Source organism: Siphateles boraxobius, unplaced genomic scaffold (genome assembly GCF_051911475.1).
Source record: "Siphateles boraxobius isolate OS27281-9 unplaced genomic scaffold, OSU_SipBor_1 56, whole genome shotgun sequence".
Classification (NCBI taxonomy): Eukaryota; Metazoa; Chordata; class Actinopteri; order Cypriniformes; family Leuciscidae; genus Siphateles; species Siphateles boraxobius.
The window spans coordinates 719,450-735,942 of record NW_027509182.1 but is presented as its reverse complement, the minus strand read 5'-3'; the positions used below and the strand labels follow the sequence as shown (position 1 = coordinate 735,942).

Genomic DNA, 16,493 nt, shown 5'->3' with positions numbered 1-16,493 from the left:
GCAGCTTTCTCCCTTTGAAAATATTTCAAAGGATGTTGGGCTGTATGGCATCAGCTGCAGCGGTGCTCCAGCTGGGCCTACTGCGCATGCACCCGCTCCAACGCTGGTTGAACGCTCGCGCGCCTCGCTGAGCCTGGGTGTCTGGCGGCCAGAAAATCAGAGTGACTCAGACCTGCATAACAGCTCTGCAGCCCTGGTTAGTGGCCGACTGGTACCAGCAGGGAGTAATGATGGGAGCCATCTCTTATCGGAAGGTCATCTCGACAGACGCGTCCAACTCGGGTTGGGGTGCGCTGTTCGAGGGCAGACCGGCCTTCGGCCAGTGGTCAGACCAGGAGAAGGGTTTTCACATAAACTGTCTGGAAATGATAGCGGTCGAGAACGCGCTGAAGTGCTTCCTCCCGTTCATACAGGACCAGCATGTTCTTGTCCGCTCGGACAACACATCTGTGGTATCCTATGTAAACCGTCAGGGCGGTGTCAGATCCAGAAATCTCTGCAATCTGACGGAACGCCTCGTTATTTGGTCACAGATGAACCTGCGCTCGCTGAGGGCGGCGCATGTGCCTGGCCATTTGAACGACGGCCCAGACAAACTGTCCAGGGACAATGTTCCCCCAGGGGAATGGTCCCTGCACCCCCAAACGGTCCAGAAACTGTGGCACCTATTCGGCAGAGCGGAAGTCGACCTGTTTGCGTCAAAAGACAACGCTCAATGCCCGACGTTCTTCTCGAAGGACGAGGACGCGCTGGCCCAGGTTTGGCCCAGCCTCCCGCTATATGCTTTCCCTCCGGTCTCTCTGTTGCCACAGGTGATCAAGAGGATCAGGGAAATGCGCCACTCGGTGCTCCTCATAGCCCCGCGTTGGGAGAATCAGACTTGGTTCCCGGAACTGGCACGGCTGTCACATACAGCTCCGTGGCCGAATCCGGTGAGGGCAGATCTCCTCTCTCAGGCTCGCGGCACGATCTGGCATCCCCATCCAGAGCGCTGGTCTCTGCATGCATGGTTGATCAACGGGTACTCGTTGCCCTGCCAGAAGGAGTGATGAACACGATCACGCAGTCTAGAGCCCCTTCCACGAGAAGGCTCTACGCGTCTAAATGGTCGGTGTTCTCTGGATGGTGCACCGACAGAGGTCTGGACCCGCGGACATGCGGGGGGGTGCAGCTGCTCACCTTCCTACAAGAGCTGTTGGATAAGGGAAGGTCCCCATCCACGCTCAAAGTATACGTGGCGGCTGTGGCAGCGTTCGCGGAATCGACGCACGTCCAGTCACTGGGAAGACATGAGTTGGTCATCCGCTTCCTTAGAGGAGCTAGAAGGATGAATCCGCCGCGCCCCCCGTCGGTTCCCATGTGGGATCTTTCATTGGTCCTCGAGGCCCTGAAAGCTTTTCCATTTGAACCACTAGACTCCGTGGGGTTGAAATATCTATCACTAAAAACCGTTTTTCTGACTGCACTGTCGTCAGTAAAACGTGTAGGGGATCTGCACGCGCTGCCAGCGCTACGTGTCTTGAGTTCGGACCAAATGACTCTAAAGTCATCCTCAGACCTAGACATGGTTATGTCCCTAAAGTGATGGTCACTCCATTCAGAGCGCAAGTTATTTCACTGTCAGCTCTCCCAGCATCTGACAGCGAAAGTGATGTGAATCTCCTCTGCCCTGTCAGAGCGCTGAGATTTTACATTACGCGCTCCGCCTCCTTCAGGCGTTCGGAACAGCTTTTCGTTTCGTTTGGTGGGCGCCAAGGGGCTAGCCTCCTCGAAACAGAGCCTGTCCAGATGGATAGTGGACGCTATAGCGGCATCTTACGCGTCAAAAGGTCTGCAATGCCCTCTGGGCATCAGGGCTCATTCCACGAGAGGCGTGGCCTCGTCGTGGGCATGGTCCAGTGGAATTTCTATCCATGACATATGTGTAGCGGCGGGCTGGAGCTCCCCGTCTACCTTTGTCAGGTTTTATAACCTAGAAGTTCCTGCCTTGCAGGCTAAACTGTTGTCAGTCTGAAAAAGAGGTGTATTCTGCCCAGATCTCCTGCTCAGATCACTTTCATGACTCAGCTCTCCTGGTTGAGCTGCACTAAGTAGGGTATGTGCCATATGACTATACAGACCGGCGCGCTGCTCTGTATTCCCTATGTGTGCTTATGTACAAGTGATGGCCCGCGTGGCTGGCCACCTTATTTTTTCCACTTATGGGGTTCCCCTCAAGCTCGGGGTCTCATGTGGATGCTTGGCGCGCACGGCGTTGACAAAGTGTTCCCGTAGCGTAAGCTAAACTTACGCAATACGAGAGAACCTCTCGTAAGAGAATGATACTCAGTTACTAACGTAACCTCGGTTCTCTCTAGAGAGGGAACGAGTATTGCGTAACCGGCCGTGCTCGCGCCACGAGCACTTCGCTTCAGTCGTCGAAAAACCAGAGAATTCAGCCTACAGCCCCTATTTTATACGCTAAGCCACGCCTATCTGGCGGGCTGTGACGCTATAAAGGCGCGGGCGCCCTTCATTGGGTGTGACGTCACGCCGGGCTCACTGGTAGGCTGCAGCAGTTGCCCGCAGGGCAGCCAATGAGCACGCGAGATGGCCTGCTCTAGGTCTGCTAGCTGCTGCACTGCCTTGACAAGGTATACAAAATTAAGGATAATTTTTTGGCTTCAGTATCTCGAGAAGATGAATCTTTCCCGTAGCGTAAGCTAAACTTACGCAATACTCGTTCCCTCTCTAGAGAGAACCGAGGTTACGTTAGTAACCGAGTATCGTTTTAAAGCAACATAGTTTTGAAGCAAAAATTCTAGGCTACGTGATTCAATTTTCAAAAGTTCTGTGAACAAATAATCAATATGGGTTATATGGCCTTATTTCAGTGAATAAAATATTTAGATTTTTCACTAACCATGTATAAACGTAATTTTCTCAAAATACAACCTTTTATATACATGCTGCTTACATATGTTTGTAGCAGAGTTTGTGCTGAATACAGTGTAATCAGACTTTAGCCATTAAAATGTTACAAGTAATAGAAATAGAAATAAGAAACAGAAATAAGCACAAATGTCAGAGCATGTCAGAACACCTCCAGGGCACAGAAAACACCTCAGACCCCAGAGGGTTAAGAGGGATTTGATAAATTCCACTAGCTGAGTCCAGTGAGCCAAATATCTTGGCAACAGAGAGTTTAGAGATAACCTCCTCTGTTGTGCGAAGAACAAATTTCTCCCTCTTTACTGCCTTATTTAGCTTTCTCAAATCAACACAGATGCAAACATCTCCATTGGGCTTGAGCATTGCAACTATAGTTGAACACCACTCCGTCGGCTTGGTTACTTTGTCAATGATGCCTTTTTTCTCCATATGGCTGAGTTCAGCTTTCACCTTGGCCAGAAGAGGAAGAGGTACACGATGTGATACATTCACTGCATAGGGTTTAGCTCCTTCTTTTAAGATGATTTTCACTAGTTCTGTTTTCAGCTTGCTTCTCTGATGAAACTCATCTTTTTTTTCATTTATTTGCATTTATAGCGCCAAAGTAGGCATCAGTTGTAACTTCTGGTAAAGTGTTTTGTCACTTATCCCAACCACCAGCTGGTCACAAATGTGCTCACCCCCTTTGTCACCAAACTCACAATTTGCAGAAAGTTCATACAGTGAGTGAATATATGTCTCCGCTTTCTCCCCCGGTAGCTGGTTTCTCTGATAGAAGCATGCAAGCTCATGTATTATATTCCATTTCGGAATTAAGTTCTCCTCAAACTTCGCCACTACAACATAAAATTTATCTTTGTCCTCCTCTTCATCAAAGGTGAAGGAAGCTAGACTCTTCTCTGCCTCGCTTCCCATTGCATAGACTAGAGAACTGACCTGTGCAGAGCTGTCAACTTTGTTTAATTTTGTCATGGTTCTAAAGCGACAAAATCGCTGTTTCCATTCAGGCCATTTCGAGGGATTGTTGAAAAAAAAAACGCTCCAGAGGATTAAACTTTTCCATTTTGCAAACAAGGGTCACACTGCACTCATTTCAACAACTTCTGACACCATGTCATGAGAATAAAGGAGTCTACACATGTGTTTTTAATTCATTTACTACTTGAACTTCTCAGTGTCTCTAACCCTGGGCAAGTTCTGCGCATCCTCAACATTTTAACCAATCAACATCATGACAACAACCAAACTGTCACTCAGCAGAATAGTTGTGGTTGAATAGGACACTGATATGGTAAATGATTTTAGTGGTGATATATCAAGCAGTTGCATGCATGCTGGATAAAGAGTTTAATTAGTTTGTTAAATGTGCCATTATATATATATATATATATATATATATATGTGTGTGTGTGTGTGTGTGTGTGTGTGTATATCAGAGATGCACCGATGTATCTGCCAATAATCGATATTGACCGATAAAAGCTATTATTTTCACTATCGGCCATTGGCCGATTGTTTAAAAACAGCTGATGATCTATGGAAGCAGATTAATCTCAATTATAATTCACGCAAAAAACATGATTCACACATGCGTAGACAATTTCACATGCATGAAACCTAATTCACATACACCAAAAAAAAATCATGTGTGTGAAAAAAAAATATATTCACAAAAAGAAATTCATATGCGCAAAATTAAATTATATATTCATAAAATACATTTTACAAATGCAAAACACAATTCGTAGATATACAACTGTGCACAAAAACCTTTGAATGTTTAAAATGTACAAGTTTAACCTTGAATTTGAATGAGCACATTCTTAAATATACTAAAAAACTATGTTGGAATTAGTGGAATTGCATTAGCATGGTTTAAATCATATTTATCTGACCGCTATCAGTTTGTAGCAGTAAATGAAGAGATGTCTTATCGATCACAAGTTCAGTATGGCGTACCACAAGGCTCAGTTCTCGGACCGCTACTTTTCACTCTGTACATGCTACCTTTAGGAGATATCATTAGGAAACATGGAATTTGCTTTAACTGTTATGCTGATGATACTCAGCTCTATATTTCTTCCAAACCTAACGAAACTCACCAATTCACAAAATTATCGGAATGCATAGTTGATATAAAAAATTGGATGACTAGTAATTTCCTACTACTAAATTCTGAAAAAACAGAGATTCTAATTATTGGACAAAAAACTTCCACACGTAATAACCTAGAACACTGTTTAACACTTGATGGCTGCTCTGTTAAGTCTTCGTCGTCAGTTAGGAACCTGGGTGTGCTCTTTGATACCAATCTTTCATTTGAAAGTCACGTGATTAGTGTCTGTAAAACCGCATTTTCCATCTTAAAAATATATCTAAATTACGTCATATGCTCTCATTGACAAATGCGGAACAACTAGTTCATGCGTTCATGACATCAAGGTTAGATTATTGTAATGCTCTACTGGGTGGTTGCCCTGCACGCTTAATAAACAAACTACAGCTAGTTCAAAACGCAGCCGCTAGAGTTCTTACCAGAACCAGGAAGTACGACCATATTAGCCCGGTTCTGTCAACACTGCATTGGCTCCCTATTAAACATCGTATAAATTTAAAAATATTTCTGATTACTTAAAAAAGCACTAAATGGTTTAGCTCCCCAGTACTTGAGCGAGCTCTTAATGCATTATAGTCCTTCACGTCTATTGTGATCTCAAAGTTCTGGCCAGTTAATAATACCTAGAATATCTAAATCAACTTCTGGCGGTAGATCCTTTTCCTATTTTGCACCAAAACTTTGGAACAATCTTACTAACATTGTCCGGGAAGCAGACACAGTCTGTCAGTTCAAAGCTAGATTAAAAACACATCTCTTTGACCTAGCATTCACATAACACTCTATAGACTTCTATAATTCAATATTAGGCTGCTTAGATTAGGTCAGCTGGAACTGGGAACACTTCCCTTAAATCCTGATGTACTCGTTACAACATAAGAAGAATGGCATCTACGCTAATTTTAGTGTCTTTGTTTATCCCAAGGTTTTCCCGCAGCCTGCCGGATCCAGGCCGTTTCCAGATCTGACGAAGGACTTTCGCCTGGACCCGATGACAATGCAGTGCTGAAGTGCAAACTAGCCTCTCCCTATGGAGGATCCCTATACCACTCTACAGATAAAGCGTTCTGGATTTTTTTGGTTCGCGTACCTACCCGAATAAATTTATAGACAAGACAAGTAGTTTGTTTAGGCATGGTTTGTAAGGAATTACAAACCTGCGCACATATATTCAAACGCAAATAAATATAGAATCAATTCTTAATGCGCATGTGAACACCATCAGCGTCTATTACAGGTTCGCGTTTAAAGTCTGTTTAGAGAGAACAGTGTCGTCTTAGCGGCCCCTAATTTAATAACAAACTATCATTTAGACGGAAGTGAATCAATCAAAACTAACTTTAGCTGGAAAAAACATTTTTCAAGAACCACTATAAAACTAAACCAATCTCTGTTACCTTAAATTATATGTTTATCTCTGTAAAGCTGCTTCGAAACAATCTACATTGTTAAAAGTATGGCGGCAAATCAATGCCAATAATAACCGAGCGCACAACTGATGTTGGCGCGCGCGGTAAATGACTTTCGCGAGAGAATAACAGATCTACACGCGAGGAAACGGGAACTCGCGAGCTCATTCATACTCTGCGCGCTCATGACATCTCCTCTGCACGCAATACAAGCCCTCGCGCGCACGCATGATCATTTCACACGCTCTCGCGCGCACGCATGATCATTCCACACGCTCTCGCGCTTGATCTGCTCTCGCCTGCTGCTTTTGCTCGCTCGAACAATTTTAATTTTGACTGTTGAGGGGCGGGACTTCCTGTTTTAATAACCTCAAATGTCATTGGTTACTTCCCATTTTCCGGAAGTCAGTTGTGATTGGACACCTGTCCAATGACTCGTAGGCTAATTCACTTGACTTAAGACATCACTTAATTTGTCTTTTATTGTGGTTTATTAATGTGTAATGTGATTTAATGCATTGTTAATGTAGAATATATTCTAACCAGATACTTTATTAACAGAAAGTCTTACTAGTGTTTGCATTGTGTTGTTAAGAGATATTTACAGACTGTAACAACGCATTTCCATGGTTATTAGCATTGTAAATCTACCAAAATGCATATGTATTTTTACATTTTGTATTTATAACACTATCTAAAATATCTAAAAGAAATTGGAGAAAAATGTGAATGCAAAGTCATATTTGCTGTAGTTCACCACTACATTACCACTATACCCCCAACAGTTATTTACGTTTATCCAACCAAAATCAAATTGGATCTGAGAACCTCAGAATGTAAAAAGTAAAAAATGTCCATTAAATAGTTGTAAATATAACAAGGGCTTTGAATAAAAGATAAATTAGTTGTTTATATCAATAAGAAAGAGTTGTTGTTTAAGCTTTTTGTTTTCATCCTGTGTATTACCTTTATGTCATTTTTGAGTGGTTTATTATATTTTCTATTAAATGTAAAAGGGGTTCTGGCAGCATGAATGCCTTTTATTTTTTTAAGATAGGCTATGTTATGTTCCGATGGGTTGTAATCATTTATGCTGTGTGCTTGCCTCATACTTTCTCTTATTAAGTTGTTCTCACAACACATGCAAACAAAACGGCACTGTTTTTGAAGATGTCTTTATCACATTTCTGTCTTTATCACATGCTTGAACCTTACTAACTGAACAAATGTTACTGCAGGAAGTGGAGGAAAAAAAAGAATGTTTTACACAAAACTCTTAGTGACTTCCATGCAGACAACCAACTTTACACATTCATTTATAGATTTAACACTTTGTCCTGACCCTGGAGGATCATGTTCTGCAGAGTAAAGCTTGTTCTCATACACAGATATGGCCTATTTATGAATGAAATTCATGCATGTATTTGTCATTTAAACTGATGCAAACAGGGAAAGAGAGTAGAAAAGATGTATTAACCTGTCGCCCCCTCTAGTGGCCAGCATTAAGTATTACGGCCTTCATTGCTCAGATTACGCAAATCAATGGGATTTTTTGGGAAAGTAAGTCTGACCAGTTAGAAAAGATATAAGCGAGTCTAACCAGTCTGAAGGTCTGAGCCAAGTTTGGTGAAGCATTAAAGTTCTAGGCGGAGTCAATTTCTCACAATAATAATAATAAATACTAATAATGTTTAAATATATGCTGGCTTTCTCAAGCCAACATAATAAAGAAGACTCCCGAGACACATCGACCATTTCAGTATGTAATAAAATTGTATTAGTTTTAAAATAAAACTAATAACATTTTAAAGGTATGTCGTGCTCTTAAACCGACATGATTTTAATTAATCCCAAACCCTGCTAATTTCGTCAGTATATTAATGTACGTTCACTGATTCTAGCGTATCTCTTTTCTGTCTCTTTCTTTTCATTGTAATGAGGCAAATACAATGTAGCTTACAAAACGTTAGATGATTAAGATCACTATATAATGTTGTAATAGCTACTTTGCTGGATTTAAGATGGGTTTAATATTGTTCATCTGTATTCGGTAGCAAATTCTGAAAAGGCATTTGTAAGCTATAATTAATGCTGTGTACTGTATCTTAACTTACAAAGCCAGAACCCCTTTTACATTTAATATAAAATATAACGAACCATTTATATTATGTAATTAATGCATAAGAATTTTGGTAGATTTACAATGCCAATAACCATGGAAATGCGTTTTTACAGTCTGTAAATATCTCTTAACAACACAATGCAATCACTAGTAAGACTTTCTGTTAATAAAGTATCTGGTAAGAATATATTCTACATTAACAATGCATTAAATCACATTACACATTAATAAACCACAATAAAAGACAAATGTCTCAAATCAAGTGAATTACGAGTAATTGGACAGGCGTCCAATCACAACTGACTTCCGGAAAATGGGAAGTAACCAATGACATTTGAGGTTATTAAAACAGGAAGTCCCACCCCTCGACTGTCAAAAATAAAATTGTTCGAGCGAGCAAAAGCAGCAGGCGAGAGCAGATCAAGCGCGAGAGCGTGTGGAATGATCATGCGTGCGCGCGAGAGCGTGTGAAATGATCATGCGCGCGCGGGAGGGCTTGTATTACGTACAAGGAGATGTCATGAGCGCGCGCAGAGTATGAATGAGCTCGCGAGTTCCCGTTTCATCGCGTGTAGATCTGTTATTCTCTCGCGAAAGTCATTTACCGCGCGCGCCAACATCAGCTTTGCGCTCGATTATTATTGGCATTGATTTGCCGCCATATAAAAGCGCTATATAAATGAGGATGACTTGACTTGACTTGAGCAAATCATCATACACGTGTAAATCACCTTGTGTGTGTGTGTGTGTGTGTTTGTTTTTGAGACTTTCCTGGCTGCGCTCTCCTCCTACACAGATCAGTCGTACTCTTTAGCCAATCAGATTAAGCTTATCAATCGACCAATCAGTATCACGTGAGGGCGGGCTTAGAGTTGCTAAGACACGATTGGTTCTCTTACGAGAGGTTCTCTCGTATTGCGTAAGTTTAGCTTACGCTACGGGAAAGATTCATCTTCTCGAGATACTGAAGCCAAAATATTATCCTTAATTTTGTATTCCTTGTCAACGCAGTGCAGCAGCTAGCAGACCTAGAGCAGGCCATCTCGCGTGCTCATTGGCTGCCCTGCGGGCAACTGCTGCAGCCTACCAGTGAGCCCGGCGTGACGTCACGCCCAATGAAGGGCGCCCGCGCCTTCATAGCGTCACAGCCCGCCAGAATGGGCGTGGCTTAGCGTATAACACTAGGGGCTGTAGGCTGAATTCCCTGATTTTTCGTCTCTTCAGCGAGCTCTTCGCATCGCTGGATCTGAGAGAAGCCACCGCCGCCGTCGAACAGCGGACAGCCAGCTTAGGAGAGCGCTGAAGAAGCCGGCCGTCTTCGCCACCTTCAGCCATCCGTGCGAGCTACGCTATCCGGCGACGTATCCTTTACCTTGCTAAAAACCTATTCTAAAACCTATTCTAAAAGAGCAGCGAGTGTCTTTTTTAAGACGCCTCGCACTTCCGGCTGTGAAGCGCTTCCGCTGTCGACCCTGCGGGCTCGACTCGAAGCCTTCAACACCCCCCGCCGCTCCTCACCGACGCGCAGCTGCCGCTCACGAGCCTCACTGCCGTCGCATCTGAGAATGAGGCCGAGGGACACGTACGAGCACGCGGCTAGCTCTCTTTACGTTACAAGAGAGCTACCCCGCCCTCGTGTCCCCGTTCGCGCGTCATGCAGAGCCCTCTCGAGCTCTCTGCATGACCCGGACGGGCATCATCTGTGTTACATGTAGGTCCCGTGCCCACTACTCGTGCGCGCGCCCTCGTACAAACACTGTTCCAGTTCTGCTCCCGAGCACGCGGCTAGCTCTCTTTACGTTACAAGAGAGCTACCCCGCCCTCGCGTCCCCGTTCGCGCGTCATGCAGAGCCCTCTCGAGCTCTCTGCATGACCCGGACGGGCTTGCGCGCCGCCGTCGAAATGTCTCGCCATGTCAGTCCCCTTAGATAAGGCTACTGCAGTGGTATATTTGGCAGACAACGAGCCGGTAATGCAACCCGCTCGCCTGCACACATCCGCCGTTCTCGCGGCGACCCAGAGAAATCTCAAGTGAGTATAATGTCAGATTAAGAATGTAAGTTACGTGCCCGCTCACGAGCGCTCACGCTTACTAACAGACACATCGCCTCCGAAAAGACGTGCGTGTTTAAGTTTATTCCCTGTCAGTCCCCTTCAAACAGGCTACTGCAGTGGTTCAATTAGCAGCCAACGAGCCGGTCTGTTGACCCTCTCGCCTGCACACAAACGCCGTTTTCACGGCGACCCAGAAAAATCTCAAAATGAGTAAAATGTCTGGTCCGGCTCATGCCGTCGGTGTTGTAAGTGTAATGAAAGTGCCCACGCCCCAGTGTTCACCACTACACATAAGCACTCCGAACCTCGCAGAGCACACTCTCATGAAGCGCAGAAAAGCCGCTCGAGTGTTGAATGTAAGAAATGTGTCCACAAGTCTGTGCCCACTATCTGCCCGCTCTGTTACACGATCAAGAAAGCAGGTTATGAATGTAAGTCTCGTGCCCGCCAGAGTGCGTTCACGCTTGCTAACACAAACCTCCCCCCGGGCTCCGCCCGCGCGTTTAAGCGTTATCACAAAACGCAAGGCATTAATAAAACGTTCCCCATCCATTATGATCGGGGCGTCAAATACACTTGTAAGTCTAGTGCCCGCGCTCACGCTTACAGGAAGCTTTTCCACCCGGAGCGCTGCTCGCGCGTCAAAGAGTGAAAAAAGAATGTTCCCCATCCCTTATGATTGGGACATCTCACATAAATCAGCCGGTCCCGGCTTTCAGCGAGCAGCCATTGCCCAGGACCGAGAGCGCGCGCGCTGCGCTTTCGGCTCCGGGTCAGTTTCACAAAAGAAAGCAGGTTATGGATGTAAGTCTCGTGCCCGCCAGAGTGCGTTCACGCTTGCTAACACAAACCTCCCCCCGGGCTCCGCCCGCGTGTTTTAAGTGTTATCACAAAACGCAGGGCATTAATAAAACGCTCCCCATCCATTATGATCGGGGCGTCAAATACACTTGTAAGTCTCGTGCCCGCGCACACGCGCTCACGCTTACAGGAAGCTTTTCAGCCCGGAGCGCTGCTCGCGCGTCAAAAAGTGAAAAAAAAAAATAAAATAAAAAGAATGTTCCCTATCCCTTATGATTGGGACATCTCATATAAATCAGACGGTCTCGGCTTTCAGCGAGCAGCCATTGCCCAGAACCCTCCGCCCGGAGCCCTGCTCGCGCGTCAAAAAATGACAAAAGACTGTTCCCCATCCCTTATGATTGGGACATCTCACATAAATCAGCCAGTTTCGGCTTTTCAGCGAGCAGCCATTGCCCAGAACCGAGAGCGCGCGCACCGCGCTTTCGGCTCCGGTTCAGTTTCACAAGCCCGCAAATGGCGATTTCCCCCCTAGCGGCTCACATAGCTGCGTGGGAAACTATCCCAGGGATTTCAGAATGGGTGTTGAGCACAATAAAGCAGGGCTATACACTTCAATTCATTCGCCGCCCCCGCGCTTTCAAGCCCGGACCGCGACGATTGTGAATGCGTAAGTAGCACACCTACAGAAATAGCAAAGCTGCTGTGCAAAGGGGCTATAGAAAAGGTACCGCCTTCTCTGAGCGAGTCAGGCTTTTACAGCCGATATTTTCTCGTACCCAAGGAGGACGGAGCCTTCAGACCTATCCTAGATCTGAGATATTTGAACTAAGTGCTTGCGAAAAGACCGTTCAAAATGCTTACGACCAGGAAAATCCTCACGCACGTTCGCCCGAGGGACTGGTTTATTTCTCTAGATCTGAAGGATGCCTATTTTCAGAATCAGATAGTACCCCGTCACAGGCAATTTTTGAGATTCGCCTTCGACGGTCAGGTATATCATTACACCGTCCTGCCGTTCGGCCTGTCCCTGGCAGCCTGTACATTTACGAAGTGCATGGACCCGGCGCTCGCCCCCCTGAGAAGTCAGGGGCTGCGAATAATGAACTATCTGGACGATTGGCTGATATTGGCACAGTCAGAGACAGAACTGTTATCTCACAGAACAGTGCTTCTCAGTCATCTGGAAAGCTTGGGTCTCACGATCAACTGGACCAAGAGCTCATTACTGCCCAGCCAGTCAATTTCCTTTTAGGAATAGCACTGGACTCGGTGACCATGACGGCTCGTTTATCGACAAAGCGCGCGCGCCGTGTTCGCCACCTAGCCGCATCTTTCCAGAAGGGCAGCTTTCTCCCTTTGAAAACATTTTCCTACTGCGCATGCGCCCGCTCCAACGCTGGTTGAATGCTCGCATGTCCCGCCGGGTGTCTGGCGGCCAGAAAATCAGAGTGACTCAGGCCTGCATAGCAGCTCTGCAGCCCTGGTTAGTGGCCGACTGGTACCAGCAGGGAGTAATGATGGGAACCATCTCTTATCGTAAAGTCATCTCGTCAGACGCGTCCAACTCGGGTTGGGGCGCACTGTTCGAGGGCAGACCGGCCTTTGGCCAGTGGTCAGACCAGGAGAAGGGTTTTCACATAAACTGTCTGGAAATGATAGCGGTCGAGAACGCGCTGAAGTGCTTCCTCCCGTTCATACAGGACCAGCATGTTCTTGTCCGCTCGGACAACATGTCTGTGGTATCCTATGTAAACCGTCAGGGCGGTGTCAGATCCAGAAATCTCTGCAATCTGACGGAACGCCTCCTTATTTGGTCTCCGATGCACCTGCGCTCGCTGAGGGCGGCGCATGTGCCTGGCCATTTGAACGACGGCCCAGACAAACTGTCCAGGGACAACGTTCCCCCAGGGGAATGATCCCTGCACCCCAAACGGTCCAGAAACTGTGGCGCCTATTCGGCAGAGCGGAAGTCGACCTATTTGTGTCAAAAGACAACGCTCAATGCCCGACGGTCTGTTCGAAGGATGAGGATACGCTGGCCCAGGTTTGGCCCAGCCTCCCGCTATATGCTTTCCCTCCGGTCTATCTGTTGCCACAGGTGATCAAGAGAATCAGGGAAACGCGCCACTCGGTGCTCCTCATAGCCCCGCGTTGGGAGAATCAGATTTGGTTCCCGGAACTAGCAGGGCTGTCACATACAGCTCCGTGGCCGAATCCGGTGAGGGCAGATCTCCTCTCTCAGGCTCGCGGCACGATCTGGCATCCCAATCCAGAGCGCTGGTCTCTGCATTTATGGTTGATCAACGGGTACTCGTTGCCCTGCCAGAAGGAGTGATGAACACGATCACGCAGTCTAGAGCCCCTTCCACGAGAAGGCTCTACGCGTCTAAATGGTCGGTGTTCTCTGGATGGTGCACCGACAGAGATCTGGAACCGCGGACATGCGGGGTGGCGCATCTGCTCACCTTCCTACAAGAGCTGTTGGATAAGGGAAGTTTCCCATCCACGCTCAATGTATACGTGGCGGCCGTGGCAGCGTTCGCAGAATCGACGCACGGCCAGTCATTGGTAAGACACGAGTTGGCCATCCGCTTCCTTAGAGGAGCTAGAAGGATGAATCCGCCGCGCCCCCCGTCGGTTCCCATGTGGGATCTTTCATTGGTCCTCGAGGCCCTGAAAGCTTTTCCATTTGAACCACTAGACACCGTGGGGTTGAAATATCTATCACTGAAAACCGTCTTTCTGACTGCACTGTCGTCAGTAAAACGTGTAGGGGACCTGCATTTGCTGTCTGTCAGCGCGTCGTGTCTTGAGTTCGGACCGAATGACTCTAAAGTCATCCTCAGACCTAGACATGGCTATGTCCCTAAAGTGATGGGCACTCCATTCAGAGCGCAAGTTATTTCGTTGTCAGCTCTCCCAGCATCTGACAGCGAAGGTGATGTGAATCTCCTCTGCCCTGTCAGAGCGCTGAGGTTTTACATTACGCGCTCCGCCTCCTTCAGGCGTTCGGAACAGCTTTTTGTTTCGTTTGGTGGGCGCACCAAGGGTCTCGCCTCCTCGAAACAGAGCCTGTCCAGATGGATAGTAGACGCTATAGCGGCCGCTTACGCGTCAAAAGGTCTGCAATGCCCTCTGGGCATCAGGGCTCATTCCACGAGAGGCGTGGCCTCTTCGTGGGCATGGTCCAGTGGAATTTCTATCCATGACATATGTGTAGCGGCGGGCTGGAGCTCCCCGTCTACCTTTGTCAGGTTTTATAACCTAGAAGTTCCTGCCTTGCAGGCTAAACTGTTGTCTGTCTGAAGGAGAGGTGTATTCTGCCCAGATCTCCTGCTCAGATCACTCTCACATGACTCAGCTCTCCTGGTTGAGCTGCACTAAGTAGGGTATGTGCCATGTGCCTATACAGACCGTCGCGCTGCTCTGTATTCCCTATGTGTGCTTATGTACAAGTGATGGCCCGCGTGGCTGGCCACCTTATTTTTTCCACTTATGGGGTTCCCCTGAAAGCTCGGGGTCTCATGTGGATGCTTGGCGCGCACGGCGTTGACAAAGTGTTCCCGTAGCGTAAGCTAAACTTACGCAATACGAGAGAACCTCTCGTAAGAGAACGATACTCGGTTACTAACGTAACCTCGGTTCTCTCTAGAGAGGGAACGAGTATTGCGTAACCGGCCGTGCTCGCGCCACGAGCGACTTCGCTTCAGTCGACGAAAACCAGGGAATTCAGCCTACAGCCCCTAGTGTTATACGCTAAGCTACGCCCATTCTGGCGGGCTGTGACGCTATGAAGGCGCGGGCGCCCTTCATTGGGCGTGACGTCACGCCGGGCTCACTGGTAGGCTGCAGCAGTTGCCCGCAGGGCAGCCAATGAGCACGCGAGATGGCCTGCTCTAGGTCTGCTAGCTGCTGTACTGCGTTGACAAGGAATACAAAATTAAGGATAATTTTTTGGCTTCAGTATCTCGAGAAGATGAATCTTTCCCGTAGCGTAAGCTAAACTTACGCAATACTCGTTCCCTCTCTAGAGAGAACCGAGGTTACGTTAGTAACCAAGTATCGGTTCATTTAAAGCTTTTGAAACATTTCAAGCTTTCTATTGATATATTTCTCATTTCTGAGATATAAATATGTATATAAATATGTATATTCTGAGTATAAATATGCAAGTAGCCTATACACTGAGTTTCGGGTTCATTTATGTGACGCGCTGGGTATTTGGGTTCTGTGAAAGCAAGAGTATGTAGATGTATTCTAAAGAAAAGAGTCTACTGTGGTATAAGGCTATACTTGCTATAAAATCTATTTTTAAAGGGTGCAGTAGTGAATTTACAGACCTTGAGTTTGTCAAACTCCAATTTGTTATAGATGTGTATGAGCTCCTCCATTTGTTTCATCTGCCCCACCTGTGCGTTTGCCTGCGTGATGAGCTACAAACAAGAAGAGAGAGATCAAAGCTGGATATGAACGGTAGAACAAATGCATAGATATATTTAAGACTTATGAATCATTTTTTTAAATGTGCTTATATTTAGTTTTAGTGTCCCACTTTACAGGGGTTTTACACACAGTCAGATTTAGGACATCAGTGTTCAGTAAATAATCACTTCCATCAAGCAAAACGTTCCATTAGCCTATCCGTAGACAGTTTATGTTGCCAAGAAAAGTTGCAACTCAACATTTTAATTTATTTATCTGATGTTATATTGATATTTGGGTCAATTACATATTGGTCAGATCTATTAATTTATTCAAAATTACATTTAAAAAATGAAATTCACACACAATGGATACACCTCTTCTATTATGAGCATGTTCTATATTTCTGAATTCATATTCACAAAGTATTAAAAGCATTGGAATTATATGTAGCCAACAATAAAATGTTTCACTGTTGATATTCTAGATATCAGCACTCGACTAATCAAACTCAAAGGCCAATGTTGGTTTTATCCATTTTACCTCAGACACTGAAGCAAGGGCTTTGGAAGCAGTTTCCTCCTCTTTAGTGCCCTTTGCAGTCCGCTTCTGGATATTCTACAAAAGGTTGAAA

At 46.0% G+C, this 16,493-nt stretch overlaps 1 protein-coding gene across 3 annotated transcripts in view; it reads right to left on the bottom strand.

Moving 5' to 3' along the window:
• Window positions 1-16,493, bottom strand: part of arhgef15a (Rho guanine nucleotide exchange factor (GEF) 15) — a 61,659-nt gene that overhangs the window by 37,241 nt on the left and 7,925 nt on the right. For 2 of the 3 annotated variants that reach the window (XM_077206338.1, XM_077206340.1), the window contains 2 exons: window positions 16,403-16,477; window positions 15,778-15,870 (listed from right to left, as the gene is read on the bottom strand). In XM_077206338.1, the coding sequence (XP_077062453.1) occupies window positions 15,778-15,870; window positions 16,403-16,477 (168 nt within the window). Of the gene's footprint in view, window positions 1-2,930; window positions 3,382-15,777; window positions 15,871-16,402; window positions 16,478-16,493 lie in introns of those variants that run through there. The other variant, XM_077206339.1, reaches the window with a different exon arrangement.